Source organism: Cyclopterus lumpus, chromosome 13 (genome assembly GCF_009769545.1).
Source record: "Cyclopterus lumpus isolate fCycLum1 chromosome 13, fCycLum1.pri, whole genome shotgun sequence".
Lineage (NCBI taxonomy): Eukaryota > Metazoa > Chordata > Actinopteri > Perciformes > Cyclopteridae > Cyclopterus > Cyclopterus lumpus.
Genome location: NC_046978.1, coordinates 18,622,760 through 18,647,759, shown reverse-complemented (window position 1 = coordinate 18,647,759; position 25,000 = coordinate 18,622,760). Strand labels below are relative to the sequence as shown.

The following is a 25,000-nucleotide window of genomic DNA, read 5'->3' as shown; positions in this document are numbered from 1 at the left end:
GTGGCTTCATATTAATCAACAGCCAACATGACAAATATCTCTGTGTGCATATTACTCACGTTGCCAGAAAGAAAAGACTAACGCTCTCAGCCCGGCCTTATTACGGCTCGCCCGGAGCCCTAATGGAAAGTAATAAAGAGCCCGGTGTGTGTGTGTGTGTGTGTGTGTGTGTGTGTGGATGAATGGTTCTGATTAGGCAGTGCAAGCTGCGGACAAGCCTGATGATCCATGTCTCTCTTTTCTGCTGCTTGAAAACAGATGAATGTGGCATGGCCACACACACACACACACACACACACACACACACACACACACACACACACACACACGTGCAGTGTCTGCAACTTTTAATACTTTTTGTTCCCCTAAGGATTTATGGTGTTTTTGCTTCATTTTGACTGTTTCCATATTTATGAATAAATATACACACACACACAGACAGCTGCAAACCCTATATGTACAATGCATACGTGTGTGTGTGTGTGTGTGTGTGTGTGTGTGTGTGTTGCTGTCAGTTTTAAAGAATTGATAATGCATGAGCCACGGGGAAATGCTCTGAAACTGGTTACGCCACGGTATGAAAGTGTAAATTGAAGTGTGTGTGTGTGTGTGTGTGTGTGTGTGTGTGTGTGTGTGTGCAGAGCAATGCGGAACGGAAGTGCTGACTCGGCAACAGCAGAGATGGGAAGGGTGGGGGGGGGGGGGGAAGGGGGGAGCAAAGAGAGAGAGAGAGAGAGAAACGAACGGATGCGGAAACGGAAGGATGGTTTGAAGGAGCTCGATGAGGGAGGAAGAAAAGAAGAGGGGGGGGGGGGGAGTGGCTGGCAGGGGTCTGGGGATTGGACGAAAGAAAATCAATTGAGATGGAATGAGGGAGAGAGAGATGGAGAGAGGGGTGGAGAGAGAGAGAGAGATGGAGAGAGGGGTGGAGAGAGAGAGAGAGGTAGACGCAGAGAGAGGGAGAGAGAGTAGCGGTGGTGAGAGTCGGCAGCAGGTCCCTTTGGCTCTTGGTTCACCGGGCTTTCATCCAGGAAATGAAACGACACACACACACACACACACACACACACACACACACACACACACACACACACACACACACACTTGCGTTGATGGACTCTCACTGTCATCATCGGTGCCACCATCTGCCATCGTGTGTGTGTGTGTGTGTGTGTGTGTGTGTGTGTGTGTGTGTGTGTGTGTGTGTGTGTGTGTGTGTGTGTGTGTGTGTGTGTGTGTGTGTGTGTGTGTGTGTGTGTGTGTGTGTGTGTGTGTGTGTGTGTGTGTGTGTGTGTGTGTGTGTGTGTGTGTGTGTGTGTGTGTGTGTGTGTGTGTGTGTGTGTGTGTCTCACTGGAGAAACCACCCACGCGTCCTCGGTGTCGATGCTCATCGTCGTTCCTCGTCATCGTAAATTCACAGAAGTTTGTTTTAGACATTAATTATTTAAAATATATAAAAACCTCTCGCATGTTAGAGTGTGAGCTAACTAAACCTGTTGTTCAATAACTCCAGTTGGCCTGGCTTATTATTATTATTATTATTATTATTATTATTATTATTATTATTGGCCGGTATTAACTAATATATTGGCATAAATGTTGTCAATTAAACAATGACAATTTGCAGTGCAGACTGTAAAAATGTATCGTATAATTTTTTTCACGAATAGTATATAAATATTCAAATAAATACAATAAATTAAATTAAATAAAAATTATTTATGGTGAAAAATAAGTCTCTAATAAATGGTAAATGGACCTGTACTCTAGTCTTCCGACCACTCGAAGCGCTTTAACACTACATGACATCATTCACCCGTTCACACACTGATGGGAGGAGCTAAGTTTACACCTGTACGCTTTAGGGCGGGGGCTACAAGGTGATTGACAGGTCGCTACCTTACTTGGTCATCAAAATGCGATCGCCTCCATTCATCGTTTCCAAAAAAAAAAGGCAGCGGCCAAAAACATCGTAAAAACTCAGGGACTTCGTAGCGGCTTTCCACCGACCAATGGGGGGGGGGGGGGAAGGGACGCCATGACCACGCCCACTTCCCATAGACTGTCTATGGGTAAAACCCGAGCGACGCGTCTCAACGACTCCGTTTAATTTCCGCTTTTTAAATGCAGAAAAACATCCCGGCTGAGAAACATTAAACATACATGACGCACCATTCGGAAGCGATTGCAGAGGGACGCAGATGCCTCTTTTACATAATAACTCTGGTGTGTGTGTGTGTGTGTGTGTGTGTGTGTGTGTGTGTGTGTGTGTGTGTGTGTGTGTGTGTGTGTGTGTGTGTGTGTGTTTCACCATTCCACCTCATTAAGCAGACATTGTACTGCAGCCGTAAGACGGCCGTCACCGAACGGGGTGATTGAGTGCGACGCCGGGCAGGCGTACAGCGGATTTACATAAACATCGCCTCCCTTTTACACCCATTAGCATAGACAACACATTAACATGGAGGGAGGAGGAGGAGGAGGAGGAGGAGGGGGAGGGGGGGGGGGGGGGGGGATTTAATGAGTGGGGTGGGGGAGAAGATCGGCTGCCGGAGGAAACGTTTACTTTGTCGGTCTTATTACCACGACAACGTCTCTTCTTTCTGTCTTCACGGAGCAATTTGTCTCTTAGATTTTCACCCTTTTTTCTTCTTTTCTTTCTTCTCTCCGTTCTCTCCTCTGCTTTTTTTACACCTTTTCTCCCGCAGCTGCACGAACGGATCGATTCCCCCAAATCGATTGACTTGTTTCTTATTGATCACCAATCGGTTTGTAGACCTTTCCTCCAGAAAGTGTTGTTAAAAAGCATCTTGGAGCATTTGTGACCCTCTGAACCCCAAAACTGTTTATAGCAGCCAGAAAGCTGTCAAAATATAATCATCAGATCTTTCCTCTTTTACTTTTCCCACGGACCTTGAACACATCACGTGTCAATTTCAATAAAAAAAAAAACATTTTATTCCAAGCGCCTCAATTAAAATCTTTCCCCAAATAAACCGTTTGAAGTTCATGAACACTTAATTCAGTACATTGCAGCATCATTTGTATCCAACATTGTAATTAACACTTGTTGTAGATATACACTCCATTGTTTAAGAAATTCAACTTTTAAACTGTGTTATTCTGCACTGAAGACAAAATAAATGAACTTAATGGTTTGTAAACCGCCTGTAAACAATATCATCTACATCTGCATCTACGTGCATTATTTAGATTGATAGTTGCCACTTAATGTGTTGATAAATGACTTCTGATCCATCTTTTATTAATAAAATACATGTATCTCATCCTCTTCCTCTATCTTTTAAAGTTTCCGTGTAAAAAGAGCTGAATGGCCATATTTGCCCGTGCTAACTGAATAATGCTAATCTAATTAAGCCAGGCATTGCTAATATAATCTCTCTCGTACGCATGAATCTACATAATACATGTGGGAGCACGTGCACACGATTGGCACGGCCGCGTGCAGAATTGAAGCATTAATGGTAATAAAAATGTTTTAAAAATAGTCTCTTTTACCCTTTTACAGTCTCACGATTTGAAGAATTGGGTTTTATGTGAGAGCGGTTGCAGGGAATCCGATTTTTTTTTTTTTTAATGATGCACCTTCTTTTTATTCTTCGGTTTCTTCTTCCTCCGAGATGAGATACGGGTCCGTTTGATGTGTGCAAATGTCAAAATGTCTTCCGTGAAGAAGGTCCTTTTCTTATTGGAGCGTAGGGGTGTAATGTCTACGGAGCCCAGCAGGTGTCAGTATACACAGGACAGTCGTGAAGCTAGCTTTGGTTGCTATCAGTTAGCACGCTGCAGGATACCGACATGGAGTTTGGTACTAGTCTGTTTTTAAAATGATATGTAAGAGGAATAAAAATACCCAGAAGTTCTTTTTTTACACTTTTTTGTATTTCCCGAATCAAAATTCACATTTATATACAAAAATATTTGTATATAGTTTGCTGCAGATGAAAGACATTTAAACCCTTTCCTTGAAGTTGCAGTCTGAATGACAAATGTAATTGTTCTTTTTGCATGAAAATCAAAAATATTTTTGAAAGAAACAATAAAAAAATGATTTTGCTTCACGTACAAATTAAATAAGAGATATTTACTTTACGTCTACCGTATTTTTTTCACGAGTGCATTCCTACGAAGCACCTCGACCTCATAAACGTGCAATACTAAATTTACTGGAATTTTTTTTTACCGGAATTAAATATCTGATATCAGTCATTTCAGTACACAAAACAAGCGGCACTGAACAGTTTTAAACTGCAGTTCCTCAAACGGCCACTAGAGGGCCAGCTCCAGAAGCGAGTCAATCCCCATAGACCTCAATGTTAAAATACTTTGGAGTAGAAACACGTTGACAGCCTGTTTGGTCCCTGGAGCTAATATTGCCGTTTATGACAACTGCTCGAGGGGGGGGGGGGGGGGGGGGGGGGGTTATACAACTCACCTGTTTAAATTATATTAAGGCTTAAAGTTAGGCATGATTACTTTTTGAGTGACAGGTGGGTGCTGACGCCCACTTTGAGCTTCAGTGTGCAGTTTCTTCATGCCGAGGAACTACATGCACTCTGTATCCTACCTGAGGTCTCAGCAGGCATGTGGGCATCAGGTCTGGAGAGAGGGAGAGGAAGGGAGGGATGGAGGGAGAGAGACGGAGGGAGGGAGAGAGAGAGAGACTGGAAAGAATGTCGAGTGAGGGAGGGAGAGAGGGGAGCAGATGAGGCCTGAGAGGGAGAAGATGAGAAGTCAGGGGATGAATGTGATTAGCAGAAGAAGAAGGAGAAGAAGAAGAAGAAAGGGAGCGAGGGATGATTGGATCGGGGGGGGGGGGGGGGTGATGAAAGGGGAGAGTGGTGCAGAGGGTGAGTCAGAAGGCCAATGAGAGTGAAATGAGCATTCTGCTAATTGCAGGTCACGAGGAATACATTCAGTAACCTGTGAGTGTGCACAAACACACTCTCCATGTTTAGAAGCACAACAACAACAACAAGTCCTGTCTGCACACATGCATGCTCACACACACACACGCACACACACACACGCACACACACACACACACACAAACACCCACACACTCATTTACATTGACTAGTGTCAGAAGGGGTCCAAGAACACAGACGGCCTGTGGGTGAGATGACACATAAGAGCGTACACACACACACAGACACACACACACACACACACACACACACACACACACACACACACACACACACACACAGGAACCCAATCTAAATATACACATGTACGAAGCCTGTTTCTTTCTCAGTCTTGTCACATAACTGTGTGTGTGTGTGTGTGTGTGTGTGTGTGTGTGTGTGGTCCTGCACACTGAGAGGGGTTCAGGATCTGGTCTTCAAAATACGTCTTTAGTGCAGAAAGAAACGCAGTTAAAATGACATAAATCATTAAAGAAATTAAATAATAATAAAATGCAAGTTGAATTTCTTCGATAATGTTTTTTTACTCCAATTTAAAACACTGTAATCTTCATCTCCGACATGATTCCAAGTGTCTACAAGCGTTTGGATAAATAATCTAATATGTAGTGCGATGAATATTGAGCCTCTGGTCATGAAGTTCAGTCCAAGTTTCACTGAGTTTCTGTCGGTCTCACTGCTTCCTAGTTTCCTAGTTCCTAGTTCCTAGTTCCTAGTCCCATAATGTGATGTTTTTAACAGGATCTGGTGACTTCAAACGGTTTATTTGGGGCGTCGTGTTCAAGGAGAAACCGTTTTTTAATTCTTTTATGTGCCACTAACACTAACGTGTTCTGTGTCATGTCCTGCACAGTCTGCACTGTCCGATGTCAGAAGTTCCTGATCTCGCGGGTCGGGGAGGACTGGATCTTCCTCATCCTGCTGGGACTCCTCATGGCCCTGGTCAGCTGGGTGGTGGACTTCTGCATCGCCATCTGTCTGCAAGGTGAGGGGGGGGGGGGTTATGGTAATATAATATATGGTAATATGACTAAAACACCTGTCCTGAGAAGACACACACACACACACACACACACACACATTTCTCCTGTCTTTAAGCGGTTTGTGTGACGGCTCTTCTGGATGTACATTTAGTGTGTGTTTCTTACTGTGTGTGTGTGTGTGTGTGTGTGTGTGTCCACAGCACAGAAGTGGATGTACGGGGGTCTGGACAGCAACGTCTTCCTGCAGTACCTGGCCTGGGTCACCTACCCCGTGGTCCTCATCACCTTCTCTGCCGGATTCACACAGATTCTCGCCCCTCAAGCTGTTGGTACGACCACACACACACACACACACACACACACACACACACACACACACACTTATAGAGAGCACGTAGATAGTGTACACACACACACACACACATGCACACGCATAGAGAGCACATAGATAGTACACACACACACACACACACACTTATAGAGAGCACGTAGATAGTACACACACACACACACACACACACTCATAGAGAGCACGTATATAGTACACACACACACACACACACATGAACTCCAGAAATGCAGAAAAAAGAGGCAAAATAATTTAAACTGTTGATTTAATTAAATAATGGGATATTTTGTTATTATAGATGAATCTCTGTTGAATAACCTTTTGGCTTCAGCTCTATATTCAAGAACAACTAAGATGCTTTATTTACAGAACAGAATTCAGATCCACATCCCTAAAATGTACTAAAATAAATGCATAAAGTTCCTGTTTGAACAGTTTTTTTTTTTTTTAAATCGCTAAATTCCTTGTTTAACTAAAGTATCCCAGCGGCTTCAGGCCGACTACAATAAAAAAAAAAAGGACACACATTATTAATGTTGAATGCTTTTTTTTTTTTTTTAGGGGCAATATAAAAAATAAAAAAAAGAGCGCAAACATTAATATTATAGCCACGAGAATAGAAAATAAAAAATAAAACGCACTGAAAATAAGAATACAATCAGAGCTGTGTGTAAAAAGTGGTTCAATAAAACAAAGTCTTCAGCCTCGATTTAAACCCCCCAACCTTCCTCAGTCTTCTGCTCTTTATCCTAAAAACCAGGACGTGAAATGAATCCCTGATAGGATTTCTCCTCCAGCTCCTGCCGTGTTTTTTAATATATTAATAAGACACTTAAAACACTTAAAGGAATCGGCGAGCATGAAGCTTCTTGCAGCTGCATGCAGTGACGTCATACGTTAAACAACATGGCAAAGCATCCAAAGAAATGCAACAGATGTTAAGTTATGGGACCTGGAAGCTGACATTCTGGTTGCAGAAGTGTGTTATTATTATTATTATCTGTCAGCGGCATTTCAATTAGGAAATGATATTCTAGGAGGGGGGAGGAGGGAGGGGTGGTCTCTAAAATGTAAAAGTGCGTATCTTTGCAAAAAAAAAATCCCATTTCCAAAGTGAATTAATTATCCGGAGAGAGTTTTGAATTTAATACCCCAAAAAAAGCCGTGGCGGACACATTTTTAATTAATCCTGTAGTTCCATTTGCAGTGACGACGCATAGTTCTTTGAAATTAGCATGCCATTTATTATTTTATATTTAACAAGATGAGGTTTATCTTAAAGGAACAGTTGGACATCGACTATGTTCGATGCCCTTTTAATGCACTAAATATGAAGCTGCAGCTAGCAGCTAGTGAGCTTAGCTTAGCATAAAGACCGGGTTGCTCCTCCCCTTCCTGTAGCCCGTCTTACTCACCTCTTTAGGACTGACGTTGCTTATTTCTGTGTGTTTTTTTCTCTTGTGTACGCCCCTCTGGGTACAAGATGAATCTAATGCGAGTCCAAATGTAAAAGATAATTGGTCATAAAAAATTTAAAAAGAGTCTGGAAACTGCCGGTCTGGCTCCGGTCCACACCAACACAGGGTTGCTGCAGATCCTTAAAATGTCTTAAAAAGGCATTGAATTAGCCGTTAATTGGTATTAAAATCACTTAAATCCATCTTTCAAAAGGCTTTAAAATGATTAAAAAGACACGGGAAGAAGGATTTTATGCAAATTCAATGAAAATGGGCTATTCCACCAAGATGTTGCAGCATGGCCGAAACGGTGTTAGCAGGCACAATAATTGACAAGTCGGGGTGTGTGTGTCCACTCAAAGGGTGAGTTGCCTCGTGGTTGACAGTCAGCTGTGCTCCTCTGCAGGTTCTGGGATTCCAGAGATGAAGACCATCCTGAGAGGAGTTGTGCTGAAGGAATACCTCACCTTCAAAACCTTCGTGGCAAAAGTCATCGGCCTCACCTGCGCTCTGGGCAGCGGCATGCCCCTGGGCAAGGAGGTAACACACACACACACACACACACGTCAGCTTTACCTACGCTATGGTGCCACAGGATGCCTTTTATTGTATGCGATGCACTCGTAACGTGATGAATTCTTTTTTTTATGACACATTTTCAGTGATTCACAGCATTAAAATAAATTTAAAAAATGCCTGCGATGTAAATACAGAATCCAGACTGGCGCCGAGATGCCATCGGGTTTGAACGCCAGCTCGCTTCAACATCCATCCGCTAAATATGAGCGCAGAAGACCAGCTGTCTGCGGCTTCCATTCAACTCGTTACGAGTCATCCAGAACCCATGTGGGTCGAAGTGAGCCGGTGGTAAAACTGTAGCAGTGCAAACATCCTTCTTTTTTCTTCCATATCCACCGATACGCCGACGACACACAGCTGTATGTTCCAGTTAAGTCACAGGTAGTGAAGGTCACCTCCGTTGACTGGCCATCACTCAAACCTGCTAATTTCAACTCTGCAACATCATAAACAAATCAATAGGTGTCATTCACATGCTATGACCTCCTTTAAAACATGTTGGGCCAAACTTCCAGAGACATACGTTGGCAACTTTTTCTGTCCTTCCTGTGTTATGCGTGTCCTTCCTGTTTTTTGTGTCATTCCTGTGTTACACGTCCTTCCTGTGTTATGTGTCCTTCCTGTGTAACACGTGTCCTTCCTGTGTAACACGTGTCCTTCCTGTGTTACACGTCCTTCCTGTGTTAATCGTCCTTCCTGTGTTACATGTCCTTCCTGTGTAACACGTGTCCTTCCTGTGTTACATGTCCTTCCTGTGTTACACGTCCTTCCTGTGTAACACGTGTCCTTCCTGTTTTTTGTGTCCTTCCTGTGTTACATGTCCTTCCTGTGTAACATGTGTCCTTCCTGTGTTACACGTCCTTCCTGTGTAACATGTGTCCTTCCTGTGTAACATGTGTCCTTCCTGTGTTACACGTCCTTCCTGTGTAACATGTGTCCTTCCTGTGTAACATGTGTCCTTCCTGTGTAACATGTGTCCTTCCTGTGTTACGCGTGTCCTTCCTGTGTATTTTGTGTCCTTCCTGTGTTACACTGGTCCTTCCTGTGTAACATGTGTCCTTCCTGTGTAACATGTGTCCTTCCTGTGTAACATGTGTCCTTCCTGTGTATTTTGTGTCCTTCCTGTGTTACACGTGTCCTTCCTGTGTAACATGTGTCCTTCCTGTGTTACATGTCCTTCCCGTGTTACATGTCCTTCCCGTGTTACATGTCCTTCCTGTGTTACATGTCCTTCCCGTGTTACATGTCCTTCCTGTGTTACATGTCCTTCCCGTGTTACATGTCCTTCCTGTGTTACATGTCCTTCCCGTGTTACATGTCCTTCCTGTGTTACATGTCCTTCCTGTGTTACATGTCCTTCCCGTGTTACATGTCCTTCCTGTGTTACATGTCCTTCCCGTGTTACATGTCCTTCCTGTGTTACATGTCCTTCCTGTGTTACATGTCCTTCCTGTGTTACATGTCCTTCCCGTGTTACATGTCCTTCCTGTGTTACATGTCCTTCCTGTGTTACATGTCCTTCCCGTGTTACATGTCCTTCCCGTGTTACATGTCCTTCCTGTGTTACATGTCCTTCCCGTGTTACATGTCCTTCCTGTGTTACATGTCCTTCCCGTGTTACATGTCCTTCCTGTGTTACATGTCCTTCCTGTGTTACATGTCCTTCCCGTGTTACATGTCCTTCCCGTGTTACATGTCCTTCCTGTGTTACATGTCCTTCCCGTGTTACATGTCCTTCCTGTGTTACATGTCCTTCCTGTGTTACATGTCCTTCCCGTGTTACATGTCCTTCCTGTGTTACATGTCCTTCCTGTGTTACATGTCCTTCCTGTGTTACATGTCCTTCCCGTGTTACATGTCCTTCCTGTGTTACATGTCCTTCCTGTGTTACATGTCCTTCCTGTGTTACATGTCCTTCCTGTGTTACATGTCCTTCCTGTGTTACATGTCCTTCCTGTGTTACATGTCCTTCCCGTGTTACATGTCCTTCCCGTGTTACATGTCCTTCCCGTGTTACATGTCCTTCCCGTGTTACATGTCCTTCCTGTGTTACATGTCCTTCCTGTATATGGCTGTGAGTGCATGTTTCTTCTTGTTTTGCATGTGCAGTGAAGCACTCTGTGACGCTCTGTAAACACAACGTGACTCGCCTGCGTACAGAACTGGGCTACAATAGCTGAACCTCCCGGGGACGCACGGCCCTCCTCGGCTCCTTCCCCCCCCCCCCCCCCCCCCCCCCCCCGCGGTGTGAATTACAAATGATAACGCGGCACACGAAGGAGCCCAGATGCTTCAGAACCGGGTCGACGCGGAATAATAAAAAGCAGGTTGTGAGAGTCGTGCAGATTGGACTCCCGTCCTGGTCTAAACCCAGAGGGACTGTGTGTGTGTGTGTGTGTGTGTGTGTGTATAGTGCACAGTAGTTCACAGGCACATATCCAGGTAAGTATGGCATCCCCCAAAAGACTTCCTAGCCCGAAGACAAACTGAGGGAAATATACTTCCTCCACACACACACACACACACACACACACACACACACACACACACTCTGCCTCTCACTTTCTAATCCCGTTGGTTCCTCTCTCTCTCCGAAACTTCATCCCCAGAATTGTAATGTCCCCTGCGGTCTTTTCCTCTTCCCGGTGAGAGTTTTTACCTGAACTGAACCCGTTCCCCCTCCCGTCTCTCCAGGGTCCGTTCGTACACATCGCCAGCTTGTGCGCCGCTCTCCTCAGCAAGTTCATGTCTCTGTTTGGAGGAATTTACGAGGTGAGTCTTCTTGTTTAGTTGAATTCATTTAAACTTACAGGTTTTTTTGTTGTTGTTTTTTTCTCCATTCGGGTCCATTGTAATCTGTTACACAAGGTTCCCCCCCATATAAACGCCGTGCTCTCCGACCGCCCGTCCACCACCGACTCAACTCTCGGCGCCACGTTTTCATCCGTCTGGATGCGAACTTCGGGAAAGCGCTCGGACCCGAGTCGCCAAAGTATCGTCATAAAGAACATGATTAAAGAGTGAAGCAGGGGAGTCGTGCATAAAAAGACCTGAAAGTGAGAGATGATGATGATGATGATGATGATGATGATGATGACAGCAGGAGAAAGAAGAACAGAGAGAATAACTGAGAATCTGCAGCCTTTTACTTTTTTTACGTGATTACACGACGTGAGCTAGAACAAAAAGAAAATGCTTTTGAATTATCAATTGTCTTTTATAAAAACACATACAGCCTTGTGCATGAAGCGTAATGAAAGACTTTTTTAAAGTCGCTTTATCTGACTCGTTATTTTAATTGGAGAGAATGCGGAGGAACGGAGACGCTCAAGTTTTGCTTTGAGCCGAAGAGGAAATGAGGAAACTTTTTTTTAAAAACGTTGTGCTGCACGACAAAAACAAACAGACAGACGCGTCAGCGTTTTTGCACTTCCTGATCCCTCGTTTCAAAGTTAATGGCATTTTTTTGGGGGGGGGGGGGGTTAATTAGATGTTTGAAATAAGATCTGTGGGTGACACAAGCTGGAGATATATCTGATGTTTCCTGTCACTCAGCCCTGCAGCCCTCCGAGTTTTGACTCTTTCCCGGCCAATCCGCCTCTTTATCTTCTGCAATCCTCATCCTCCTCCTCCTCCTCATCATCATCATCATCATCCTCCTCCTCCTCCTCCTCCTCACCACGATCCACACTGTTCCCCCCGCCCCCTCCCTTCTCCAGTGGCGTGCTGCATTGTGCTGCATATTAATGCCGAGTGTGTTGAAGTCCTCTCCAGAGTTCTGGAGTGCACTATGCTAATGCGGCCCGTGGGCTGCAGGCGGAAAAACGAGCAACAGCTTTTTGTGTCCGTGCTTTACGACGGCTTGTTGAACTTTAAAAAAATGGAAAAAGAGGGATGAAGAGGGATGAAGAGGGACAGAAGAGGGACAGAAGAGGGATGAAGAGGGATGAGCACTTTGTTTGAGCGACTGGAGCAGAAGAAAATATTTGTAATGCCGATTTCACTGGCATTGGTATTATTCGTAGTGGCTTAACTCTATTTCTCTGCTCCCATGCTTCCGGAAGGAGCCCAGTCTTGTAGGTATTAAGGTAATTCAATCGCTCAATTTCCCAGCATGCACCACGGTTTCGACGTCCCCATCTTCCCCCTCCGGCTCCGGCTCGTCAAATTGTTTCACGCTGCAAAAAAAAAAAAAGAAAGAAAAGAAAAGACAAATGAAACCAACACGTAGTGTTTATTCTGGGATGCATTCGTCCAGTTTGTATCTCTAAAGAGAGCACACACGTGTGTGTGTGTGTGTGTGTGTGTGTGTGGCTCCACACTGTAAGTTAAGACCAGGATAAGCCACTGAGTGTACAGTCGGAGGGAACACACACACACACACACTAACCTCTTTATCACTGCCATGCTGCTTAAAAGAAGCCATTCTCATAGGAATTAAGTTAAGAGCAGCCCCCCCCCCCCCCCCCCCCCCCAAATAAACCCCAAAATAACTACATTTCCCAGGGTGCACCGTGATCCTCTGCACTCCTTTATTTCCTACTGCGTGTTCCCCTGAACCTCCTCATTATCATTGTTAGAGAATATTTAAAGCATGGAACATAAAATACACCCACAGATCTGTAGAACATTTTAACACAGTATAAATATACAACAACTGAAAGATAGAATATAAACACAACATAACACTATATTATTTATACATAAGAGTAAGACTGAAACTATAAAACTGAGTTCTCTGTCGGTGTTGTGGAAGGTTTTTTATATTTAGTAAGTAGCTCAAAGACGGACTGAGACGTAACCGTACTGTGTGATATTATCTGTGTAGCGGTGCATGTGTGTTAACTAAGTGTGTGTGTGTGTGTGTGTGTGTGTGTGTGTGTTTCAGAATGAGTCGAGAAACATCGAGATGCTGGCAGCGGCCTGCGCTGTGGGAGTGGGCTGCTGCTTCGCGGCCCCCATAGGAGGTGAGTTCCCTCAGATATATATATATATATATATATATATATATATATATATATATGATCTAGTTTGATTGTTTTACTCATGTTTTTTGTTGTTGACTTTCATTATTTTTATTTAAAATAATTGTCAGTGTCTTAAGTGTACGTTTGCTGTAATATTCATTTTGGCCACAAGAGGCTGATGAAAAAAAAAAAGACTAAATAAAAGAATTGATTAAATTTAAAAATGTGTCTGCGCTCTCTAAACACGCGGTAAATATATATTGTGTTTTAACAACGAATGTAAATTAAAACTCATGAAAATATGCTTAGAAGATGGAGAAGTGGTGCACTTCAGCCTCCTGTGGCTGAAACTGGTATTACAACAATTAACACTGACAAAAAAAAGGTTATTAAAAACTTTTTTTCCCCACCTGTTTAAGAAATTAAATAAGTCACGTGTTTATTTTAATGAACAAAGCTCTTAAGTTATTTACACAGGAGGGACATTTATTTAAGATCCGACTTAATATAAATAAATCACAAGAAATAATTTCTTTATGAATTTTCACCGTCCAGAAATGTTAATTTGACTTTATTCAAGGTCCTGAATATTTTATTTTTAAATTCATATTTAAATGTACAAGGTACATAGCACTGTCACATTATCACTATATTACAGTCTTTTTGTATTGTATTATTATAAGACAAGGTTTTTTGTGATACTTTATGTCGTACACAATGTTCAAACCTGTGAACAATTAATTTTAACATTTTAAATGATATATGCCAATTTGTTTGTGCGTCCCAGGCGTGTTGTTCAGCATCGAAGTCACATCCACATTCTTTGCGGTGAGAAACTATTGGAGAGGTTTCTTTGCCGCGACCTTCAGTGCCTTCATCTTCAGAGTGCTGGCCGTGTGGAACAGAGACGAAGGTACGCATTCTCTCTCCTGACCACCAGGGGGCGACTCCTCTGGTTGTATAGAAGTCTATGCTTCATGTGTTAAAGCTGCATTCTCTCTCCTGACCACCAGGGGGCGACTCCTCTGGTTGTATAGAAGTCTATGCTTCATGTGTTAAAGCTGCATTCTCTCTCCTGACCACCAGGGGGCGACTCCTCTGGTTGTATAGAAGTCTATGCTTCATGTGTTAAAGCTGCATTCTCTCTCCTGACCACCAGGGGGCGACTCCTCTGGTTGTATAGAAGTCTATGCTTCATGTGTTAAAGCTGCATTCTCTCTCCTGACCACCAGGGGGCGACTCCTCTGGTTGTTTAGAAGTCTATGCTTCATGTGTTAAAGCTGCATTCTCTCTCCTGACCACCAGGGGGCGACTCCTCTGGTTGTATAGAAGTCTATGCTTCATGTGTTAAAGCTGCATTTTCTCTCCTGACCACCAGAGGGCGACTCCTCTGGTTGTATAGAAGTCTATTCTTGATGTGTTAAAGCTGCATTCTCTCTCCTGACCACCAGGGGGGCGACTCCTCTGGTTGTATAGAAGTCTATGCTTCATGTGTTAAAGCTGCATTCTCTCTCCTGACCACCAGGGGGCGACTCCTCTGGTTGTATAGAAGTCTATGCTTCATGTGTTAAAGCTGCATTCTCTCTCCTGACCACCAGGGGGCGACTCCTCTCAGATGAGGAGTTTGGTCAGCACCTCCTCAACGAGCTGAACTCGTGATTTAAAAAACTAAATTTTTTTTAATCTTTCCCCCCAGAAACCATCACGGCTCTTTTTAAAACCCGCTTCCGGCTGGACTTCCCCTTTGACCTCCAGGAGCTTCCGGCCTTCGCCGTCATTGGGTGAGTCTTCACCGGGGATTTTGTTGTGGGCCATTCATTCAAAACCATCAATTTGTTTTTAAAATATTTTCCATCATTGATTTAGAATTCATAAGCCCTTCATAAATAACAGGTGTTGGTTCGCCATGAAAACAGGTGCAATCACTTCAAGCATCAGAAGTTATTCAGATACTTCGGCTGTTCTACTTCCTGTTTATGCCTCGGGGGCCTTTAGAAGGGGGGGGGGTGTAACTCTTTCCAAGGTGCTAATGTAATATATTTATAAAGATATTCATAATGCATTGTAATCTGCTTACAGGGTTATGATTTCCCCACAGTTGTATTTGCATTATAATTATAATATCCAGATTTTATTACGTGGCTACTTACTTAAATATAAATAGTCCTCTTGCCGTGTACAGGAAGTCGTAATCGACCAATCGGCATCGAGTATTCAACAAAGAGTACTAATGCATCATGATCATCATTATTATTATTATTATAATAAAGTAAAATGCAAAAATAGGACCTATGAAGTCATCTATGACCATGTGAGCCCACATCCTCATAGAGACCTGGTTCCATCCTGGTCCAGGATCAAGGGGGGACCAGGACTCCCTCATCACCCTGTTCATAATTTATTCAACGGTGTTTGACGTATTTAATAATGCAGTAAGATAAAGTCGTGAGCATTAGTCTGTCTGAGTCTACTCTTCCTCCTCTGCCTGTGACGAAGAGGACTTTATACGGTAATTAAATTTTTTTTTTTTTCCTCTATTGTGTTTTCGTCTCCTGCACCTGGATCAGTATGCCCTCCCACTCGTCTCACAGGCGCGCTCCTCTTCTCTCCCCTTTTCCATTTAGACCTCCACAGGTCTCGTATTGTATTAAAAACCCTGGACTGGCTTATTGTTATTGACAGTGTGTGTGTGTGTGTGTGTGTGTGTGTGTGTGTGTGCTCCCTCTGCAGTATTGCCAGTGGTTTTGGTGGGGCTTTGTTCGTCTACCTGAACCGACTGATCGTCCAGTTCATCAGGAAGCAGAAGGCCATCAACAGATTCCTCATGAAGAAGTGAGTCGGACCCTAGAGTTGAAAGTGGAAAAACACTCCAAGAAATTATTTATTTATGACATCCGGACAAAGTCTGAAGAAGTTTTGACGGTTGAATCGTCGGCAAAAAGCAACAAACTTTAGCGAAGGTTGCATTGAACTTGCTTTACGATGGTGCGTTCAGGCTCTACTCGGTAAAACGGAGTGTTGAGGGCGAAAGGTCAAATATAACTTTTGTGAATAAAAACGGATGCTTAAAGGAGACGTTTTGCACATTAATGTGAAATGTTTACATTTACTTTTTTTCTTTCTCTCCCTCTCCCTCTCTCTCTCTCCCTCTCTCTCCCTCTCCCTCTATCTCCCTCTCCCCCCTCTCTCTCTCTCTCTCAGGCGTCTCCTCTATCCAGCTCTGGTCACTCTGCTCGTCTCCACTCTCACATTCCCGCCCGGCTTTGGACAATTTATGGCAGGAAAGGTACTGCAGTGAAATCATGTGGACGGAAGCCTGGAGGCCTAATAAATATATATATATATATATATATATATTTATTTATATTTATATTATATATAATTTATTTATATATATATATATATATATATGTTATATATTTATATAATTTATTTATATATATATATATATATAATATTTATATATATAATTTATTTATATATAATATTTATATTATATATAATTTATTTATATATATATATATATTATATATAATATTTATATTATATATAATTTATATATATATATATATATATATATATATTTGTGTGTGTGTGTGTGTGATTGTTGTTGTTGTTTTATGTTCACAGCACATGTTAGCATCTGTGTGCACCTTTCACTCCTGGTATTGTGTAGTTCTCTCCAATTTCACCCCCTTCATCTGTCTAATTATCAGAATTATAAAAAAGGCATATCCTGTGCAGCCACACACACACACACACACACACACACACACACACACACCATTTCTCAGCCTTCTAATGAGAGGGTGAGTCAGGCTCCAGCTCCCACTGACCCACTCCTCTTAAAAGGCTCCACATTCAGTATCTGGAGCCCCCTTGTCTCGCTCTCAAAATCAATGACACTTCTTCTTCTTCTTCTTCTTCTTCTTCTTTGCTTGTGTCGATGATGTCACTTCCTGCGGCCTCCAGCTGACCCAGAAGGAGACTCTGGTGACGTTGCTGGACAACCGGACGTGGGCCAAACAGGGCATCGCGGAGGAGTTCGACTACATCGGACACTCTCAGGCCTGGCAGCACCCGCAGGTCAACGTCTTCGTCACCCTCGTCCTCTTCATCGTCATGAAGGTAGGGTGATTCAAGCCGTCCCTCCACTTCCTGTCTGCGTTCCACACTGTGTGTGCCGGTACAGTTAAAGGAAGAATGACGGGGTCACACACACATATATCTATAGAGGATCCCCGCCGTGGGTACGGTTTTGAAGCTTCGGTTTGGCCATTTTGGCTGTCGCCATCTTGGTTTTTTTGGTGACGTGGCTATCTTGTCTCTTTGCATCCAGAAGTGACAAAAGAGGGCGGAGCCAAATACAACCGAATGCTGAAAGGTGACCTTTAAGGGACCAGATTGGCTTTTTAAATATAATAATAATAATTTTTCTAGTAATAGACTTCTATACAACCAGAGGAGTCGCCCCCTGGTGGTCAGGAGAGAGAATGCAGCTTTAACACATGAAGCATAGACTTCTATACAACCAGAGGAGTCACCCCCTGGTGGTCAGGAGAGAGAATGCAGCTTTAACACATGAAGCATAGACTTCTATACAACCAGAGGAGTCGCCCCCTGGTGGTCAGTAGAGAGAATGCAGCTTTAACACATGAAACATAACTTCTATACAACCAGAGGAGTCGCCCCCTAGTGGTCAGGAGAGAGAATGCAGCTTTAACACATGAAACATAACTTCTATACAACCAGAGGAGTCGCCCCCTAGTGGTCAGGAGAGAGAATGCAGCTTTAACACATGAAACATAACTTCTATACAACCAGAGGAGTCGCCCCCTAGTGGTCAGGAGAGAGAATGCAGCTTTAACACATGAAGCATAGACTTCTATACAACCAGAGGAGTCGCCCCCTGGTGGTCAGGAGAGAGAATGCAGCTTTAACACATGAAGCATAGGCTTCTATACAACCAGAGGAGTCGCCCCCTAGTGGTCAGGAGAGAGAATGCAGCTTTAACACATGAAACATAACTTCTATACAACCAGAGGAGTCGCCCCCTAGTGGTCAGGAGAGAGAATGCAGCTTTAACACATGAAGCATAGACTTCTATACAACCAGAGGAGTCACCCCCTGGTGGTCAGGAGAGAGAATACACTTTTTCATTCCTCTGTGTGACCTCTGACCTCCATGATTATGCATTTGCTTCTTTTGTGTCTGCACAGAGTGACAAAAGTACACTAGAAGGACAGAAACACACACATATACACACTTTTCCAACTCACCTCTCTCACACACACACACACACACTTAAACACATGCGCAGTATTCAATGTGAGGCTGCAATGTCTCCGTCTAATTACAGCCTTTGGCTTTTCTTGGTGATTTTCAAAGGGGGCAGATTGCTCTCTCCGTCTCCCTCTTTGTTAATGAATGGTTCTTTTATCTTCTTTTATTCGACATGGCAGCCATCTTGTCTTGTTGCTCCCTCTCCTTTTTATTAGATTTTTTTTTCCACGCGGAAACGAAACTTCAGAAACGTTACTCTTCGTAAAGTTCACTGCACCTGTTGTGTTATCTGAGGTTTTTGGGACACCTGAAAACACACACACACACACACACACACACACACACACACACACACACACACACACACACACACACACACACACACACACACAGAAACCTGAAAAAGTTATTTGGCATGCGTCATAGTTATTTTTAGTGGTGTGCAATTAAGCACATCAACAGCTCTTGCTGAGGAACACGTTTATTAATATACAAGTGTGTGTGTGTGTGTGTGTGTGTGTGTGTGTGTGTGTGTGACAGAGCTGGCGGGACTGTAATTGGAGTGGGAATAGAAGAAGGACCCCTGAGGGTCCCCCGAGGCCCCCAGGCGGTAGACTGTCCTCTGAATGTGACACACACACACACACACACACACACACACACACACAGCAGCGTCCCACATGACTGATTTAAATGGGGTATAAACGTCCTGGATGTACTGCGTCGTCACCGCTGCCGTGCCCTTGACCCCTTGACCCCTTCACTTCTCACTTCTACTCCACTCACTGTTTTTTGGGGTGCAGGAAGTGTCGTAATGGGTGTCGAGCTGTGATGACTTTCAGAAGTCAAATGCTCATATTTTTCATCAAATGACCCAAAAATACAAAAAGAGTAAGTTTACATGCACATTCACATTCCCCTGTTATTCTGAATATGACAACATTCTATCTAAGCATCATTTTTGGGAAGTTCTGAATTAGGCCTTTTTTACCGAAAGGAGCATTTTCCAATTCAGTCGGATATTATTCAGGTTTTAAGAGCATTCTTTGGACTTTTGTTCATTCAGAATATGAGTTTCAAAAAGGGGCTTTTCACGGCTCCACTAGCCAAACCTTTGTAAAGCTGGAGTAGAGATGCATGTCCAAGAGTGAAGAAGTTTAAGCATTATGAAGGACTTAGGACATCAAAAGGTTTCACATGGGTGTAAAACTTTGATAATAAACGGCAACAAAAAAGCAAAAATATTCACTTTTATTAGCCGTGGTAACTGCTTTGTGTCTTTTTTTCAGAATAAAGTTTTAAAAAAAACAGAATATTTGGGTGCATGTAGACGTCGTCGATGTGTTTGTCCACCTTAAAGGTACAGTGTGTCGGATTTAGTGCCATCTAGTGGCGAGGCTGTAGATTTCAACCATCGTAATACCGCACAGCTCACTCTTACCTTTCAACTCTGCTGAGGACGGTGGTCTCTTTGGCTAGGAGGTATTCTCCTAGCCATGTATTGGCTGGAAATTATTAGTATTGCTATTAATATGCAACATTTTATTCTTCGTCGTCCAGCCTCTGGCCCTAAATTTCTCCACCGAGAGCCGCGGTGAGAAAAAACATGTGCAGGTGTGTCAGCCATTAAAATCTGATGAAATTCAAGGATTTCCCCGTAGGTAATCGGGGGGGGGGGGGCAATATTGATCAATTATATGATAAATATGCAATTAATCTAACCGCTACCGTATCTATCTATTTAATGAAAGGCCGACGACGTTCACCTGAAAGAAACCGCCGTGTTTCCTCCTGGAGACGTAAAGTAGTCGCCACGAAAGATACGTTCATTCACAAATCATACAAACGGATCATAACGCAGAGGTTATATTATATTAAATGGATCAAAATGAACACATAAACGTCACACAATATTGTCTTATTCGTCCCCTCTTATGGTTAATTGAGGTTTCGATCGTTTATGTACTGGAGTTATGTAGGTTTTTAATGCCCAAAACACCCACTTTGGCCTCAACAATGCTCCGCCTGCTTCCTAACATACTTCAAATATTACAATTATTTCATTTATAACCTAAAAAAAATGGTCCTTTTAGGTTTTTCAGAATAAACTCCCAGTGCCGTCGTTTTTACGGTCCCTTTCCGTAATCTGAAGACGGTTGAAGATGAAATTAGTTAATTTTCTTACATGCTTATTAAACAACTGATACAGTCATTTTTCCACGTCCACACTCACGCAATTGATTTATTTATTTTTTCCTCCCGCTCTTAAACCTGATTGTCGGCTCCCGGTCTCTGTTCAGGTCTCTAGATCTGAGAGGAAAAAAATCAAAGACGTGTGCAGATATGAGTCATAATATCCACTTGAACTAGATAATACAAAAGGTCCTGATTTAATTAAGGGAGACGGGTACAAGTCTACTTTCTATGCTGATTTTTCCCGTTGAAAACACCCCAAACTTGCACACATAAACCGAGACGATAATTTGCCCAAAAGGTGTGTATTGTCTTCCACCCTGTAGGTGCAACTCTCCCCTCCCCCCCCCTTTACAGTCCCCTTCGTAGGGATCTCGGCCCTGATCGGCTCGGTTCTATATTTGTGTATATCCGAACCTCTCCCTTACGCCGGTTACTGTTTCCAGTTGTATTTCAGAGGATAGCCGGTGGATCCCAATGGTCCACAACGTGCATTGGATCCCAATGGTCCACAACGTGCATTGGATCCCAATGGTCCACAACGTGCATTGGATCCCAATGGTCCACAACGTGCATTGGATCCCAATGGTCCACAACGTGCATTGGATGCCAATGGTCCACAACGTGCATTGGATCCCAATGGTCCAGAACGTGCATTGGATTCCAATGGTCCACAACGTGCATTGGATCCCAATGGTCCACAACGTGCATTGGATGCCAATGGTCCACAACGTGCATTGGATCCCAATGGTTCACAACGTGCATTGGATCCCAATGGTCCACAACGTGCATTGGATCCCAATGGTCCACAACGTGCATTGATCCAATGGTCCACAACGTGCATTGGATGCCAATGGTCCACAACGTGCATTGGATCCCAATGGTCCACAACGTGCATTGGATGCCAATGGTCCACAACGTGCATTGGATGCCAATGGTCCACAACGTGCATTGGATCCCAATGGTCCACAACGTGCATTGGATCCCAATGGTCCACAACGTGCATTGGATCCCAATGGTCCACAACGTGCATTGGATCCCAATGGTCCACAACGTGCATTGGGATCCCAATGGTCCACAACGTGCATTGGATCCAATGGTCCACAACGTGCATTGGATGCCAATGGTCCACAACGTGCATTGGATCCCAATGGTCCACAACGTGCATTGGATCCCAATGGTCCCACAACGTGCATTGGATCCCATGGTCCACAACGTGCTCTGGATCCCATTGGTCCACAACGTGCTCTCCACGCAGACCGTTTACCTGCATTCAACCAACGCCTTTCCTCCAACGTGATTGGCCGATACTCGGACGACATACCAGAACTAGCCCAAAATCTGCAGATCGCGCATTCGCATGCAGAATGCATTTCATAGAGATTACCCCTCGTTGAAGCATCCTCATGCTTAATAATTCAGACTTTATGAGCGTCGGTAAGACGCGCCCGTTGTCGTCTATCGTGAGTGTGAAGGGACGATGGGCTAATGGGACAATGGGTTTCTGTGATATCGGATTAAAAACTACGAATCAGATTTTGGCTCATTCAAGTGATTTTCCTTGACCCCTTGATGGGGTTCAAACTTACCAAAAATCTTCCAACATTAGGATAAAACTAACAAAATGTATATTTTTGTTCACGGAGTCTAGGAACGAGGAATTCTGGGAACAGTCTTGGTCTTTACGCCAGACGTAACTTTACATTTTTGGGTTCCCCGATACTACGACTGACACCAATTTACTATGTTTTTGGTTTGGGTGATTTCTGACAGCGTGACTTCTAATAATTCGGGGTTTTTTACAACCGTATTCGCCCTTAAAAGACACTTATGACACGCATTAAAGATGCATTTTTAATAAAGATATTTGCACCTTTTATTGGGAAATAAAAATGTTTTGAATATTAACAGATTATTCTGCAGATTAGATTCAGGCAAATGATAACAGCCTAATTATAATCACAATAGCTCATTTCGTCGCTCTTTAGTTATCGCTAAGTCACATGAAAATATCCATAATCGCATTTGGTGAACAAGCGCATTACTAATATGTCTACTTGAATCTGAGTGAATTTAATGATTTTCTTCTTCTGAAATAGTTTAGGCCCTGGAGCAGCTCGATAACTTAGAAGTCCTCATTAAATCCTCCGTCAACATTTCACCAGCTCCATTAGGTCGTGATTATAATTGGATTTTCAATAAAGGAGGCTTCCACTTGTTTGGCCCTTCCGAGGGTTTTGAACCAACAACCCACTCGAGTCTCGGCGTGCTTTTCCCTCGCCTGCAGGCTTCCTGCTCAACTCCCACGCTTTATCAAAGTAGCCCTTCAGCTTGATGGTCGGAGATCCTTGTACATTCTGATGTTCATGCTCCACCGCCTCAGTGAGACGTACACGTGGATGACATTCGATTAGATCGGATGAAACATTAATGAATCCTCTGGAGGGAAAGTGAGTCGGAGCCGCTTCTGAAGGGCTGGATTGAGCAATCGGCACCGCACGAAGACATAAAAGAGCAATAAAGGGTCTGGAGACATGTCTCGAAATGCTAACGGTCTCGTAAAAAATAATCGACTCTCAATTATACGGTCGTACTCTGTAAAACGTGCTTTTGGAATCGGACATCAAAACTATTCGCCTGATTTTATCACTTTGTAGTGTAAATTGGTTTTAACCAATTTGATGAAGCAAATCTGGTTAATATAAGTGTCTTAAAACTTGCATTCTCTCTCCTGACCACCAGGGGGCGACTCCTCTGGTTGTATAGAAGTCTATGCTTCATGTGTTAAAGCTGCATTCTCTCTACTGACCACCAGGGGGCGACTCCTCTAGTTGTATAGAAGTCTATGCTTCATGTGTTAAAGCTGCATTCTCTCTCCTGACCACCAGGGGGCGACTCCTCTGGTTGTATAGAAGTCTATGCTTCATGTGTTAAAGCTGCATTCTCTCTCCTGACCACCAGGGGGCGACTCCTCTGGTTGTCTAGAAGTCTATGCTTCATGTGTTAAAGCTGCATTCTATATATATGTGTATACATATATAGAATGCAGAATGACCTTGTTGTGGCCGTTATTCCTCACTGCTGCTGAGCCTTTACCCAACACTTCAGATGACAGCCGGGTCCGCGGCCACCTGCAGATTTACAACCAAATTAAATTGTCTCGTAGTGCGTTTTTATTTTTATATATTTATATATTTAAAATGTGTATCGTGTTTACGATCCGACTTTCGAGTTTGTGGACTCTGTAATAAAGTTAAAGCCTTGATGTTATGAGTTCCCGGAGCCCTTCAACCTCTCTGGCTCTCATTGAGGTTCTACTGCCCCCCCCCCCCCCCCCCCCCCCCCCCCCTCGAGGACTATTTTGTGTGTCCAACCGGTGGCGTGTCTGTTGCTCTCTGGCACCCGGCGGTGTTCAGCTTTGATTTACGTCGATGAGTCAGTTTGAGGATGTGAGAGCGTGGTGTGTGTGTGTGTGTGTGTGTGTGTGTGTGTGTGTGTGTGTGTGTGTGTGAACACCTACGCCTGTGTGTGTGTGTGGGTGTGGGTGTGAAAACGGCGGCGGCGTAAGGTTACAGACGGAGATCCATTACTTTGCCATGGCAGCCGGCCTTAATTACAGCTAACTATAGCCGGAGCGGAGGGAGAGGCACGGATGGAGGGAGGGAGGGATGGAGGGAGGGAGGGAGGGATGGAGGGATGGAGGGATGGAGGGATGGAGGGAGGGAGGGAGGGAGGGAGGGATGGAGCAATGAGTGTAATTAAGAAGTCTATTTGAAACCTCCAGGTTATTACAGCCAGGGCGCGCGTCTGTGTGTGTGTGTGTGTGTGTGTGTCTGTGTGTGTCTGTCTGTCTGTCTGTCTGTCTGTCTGTCTGTCTGTCTGTCTGTCTGTCTGTCTGTCTGTCTGTGTAAAAAAGCTTCAAAAGTCGTAAAGATTCAAAATGAGGTGTTTTTCCTTTTCTTCGTTAATTTTGTGACTAAAGATTCAACGTTTATGGATCGGTCGTATGTTTCCCGTAGAACGGATCAATACCACTCCAGCTGAGTTTAAACAGAATGTGAATGAGACGTTTGACCCGAAGTGTGTGTGTGTGTGTGTGTGTGTGTGAACGTCTTATAAATTAGCACAGCAGACTCATATCTGCGTATATACACACACACACACACACACCTGACGACAGTGCTCACACCTGTCAGTGGTGACATTTCCCGTGTTTTGTTTTCCTAATCAGCCCCCCCCC

The 25,000-nt window shown here is 43.7% G+C and overlaps 2 protein-coding genes across 2 annotated transcripts in view; one reads left to right on the top strand and one right to left on the bottom strand.

Annotated features, from left to right (window-relative positions):
- The window catches only part of LOC117741828 (chloride channel protein 2-like), a 57,156-nt gene extending 39,527 nt beyond the window's left edge, over window positions 1-17,629 (top strand). Inside the window, exons 4-14 of the mRNA XM_034549059.1 lie at window positions 5,803-5,934; window positions 6,133-6,261; window positions 8,145-8,278; window positions 11,012-11,089; window positions 13,206-13,284; window positions 14,072-14,197; window positions 14,981-15,065; window positions 16,015-16,116; window positions 16,486-16,570; window positions 17,257-17,412; window positions 17,624-17,629. Of these exons, the coding sequence (XP_034404950.1) occupies window positions 5,803-5,934; window positions 6,133-6,261; window positions 8,145-8,278; window positions 11,012-11,089; window positions 13,206-13,284; window positions 14,072-14,197; window positions 14,981-15,065; window positions 16,015-16,116; window positions 16,486-16,570; window positions 17,257-17,412; window positions 17,624-17,629 (1,112 nt within the window). The remainder of the gene's footprint in view (window positions 1-5,802; window positions 5,935-6,132; window positions 6,262-8,144; window positions 8,279-11,011; window positions 11,090-13,205; window positions 13,285-14,071; window positions 14,198-14,980; window positions 15,066-16,014; window positions 16,117-16,485; window positions 16,571-17,256; window positions 17,413-17,623) is intronic.
- Window positions 17,630-20,813: 3,184 nt separating this feature from the next.
- Window positions 20,814-25,000, bottom strand: part of LOC117741827 (eukaryotic translation initiation factor 4 gamma 1-like) — a 118,201-nt gene continuing 114,014 nt past the window's right edge. Inside the window, 1 exon segment of the mRNA XM_034549057.1 lies at window positions 20,814-20,877. Within this exon segment, the coding sequence (XP_034404948.1) occupies window positions 20,814-20,877 (64 nt within the window).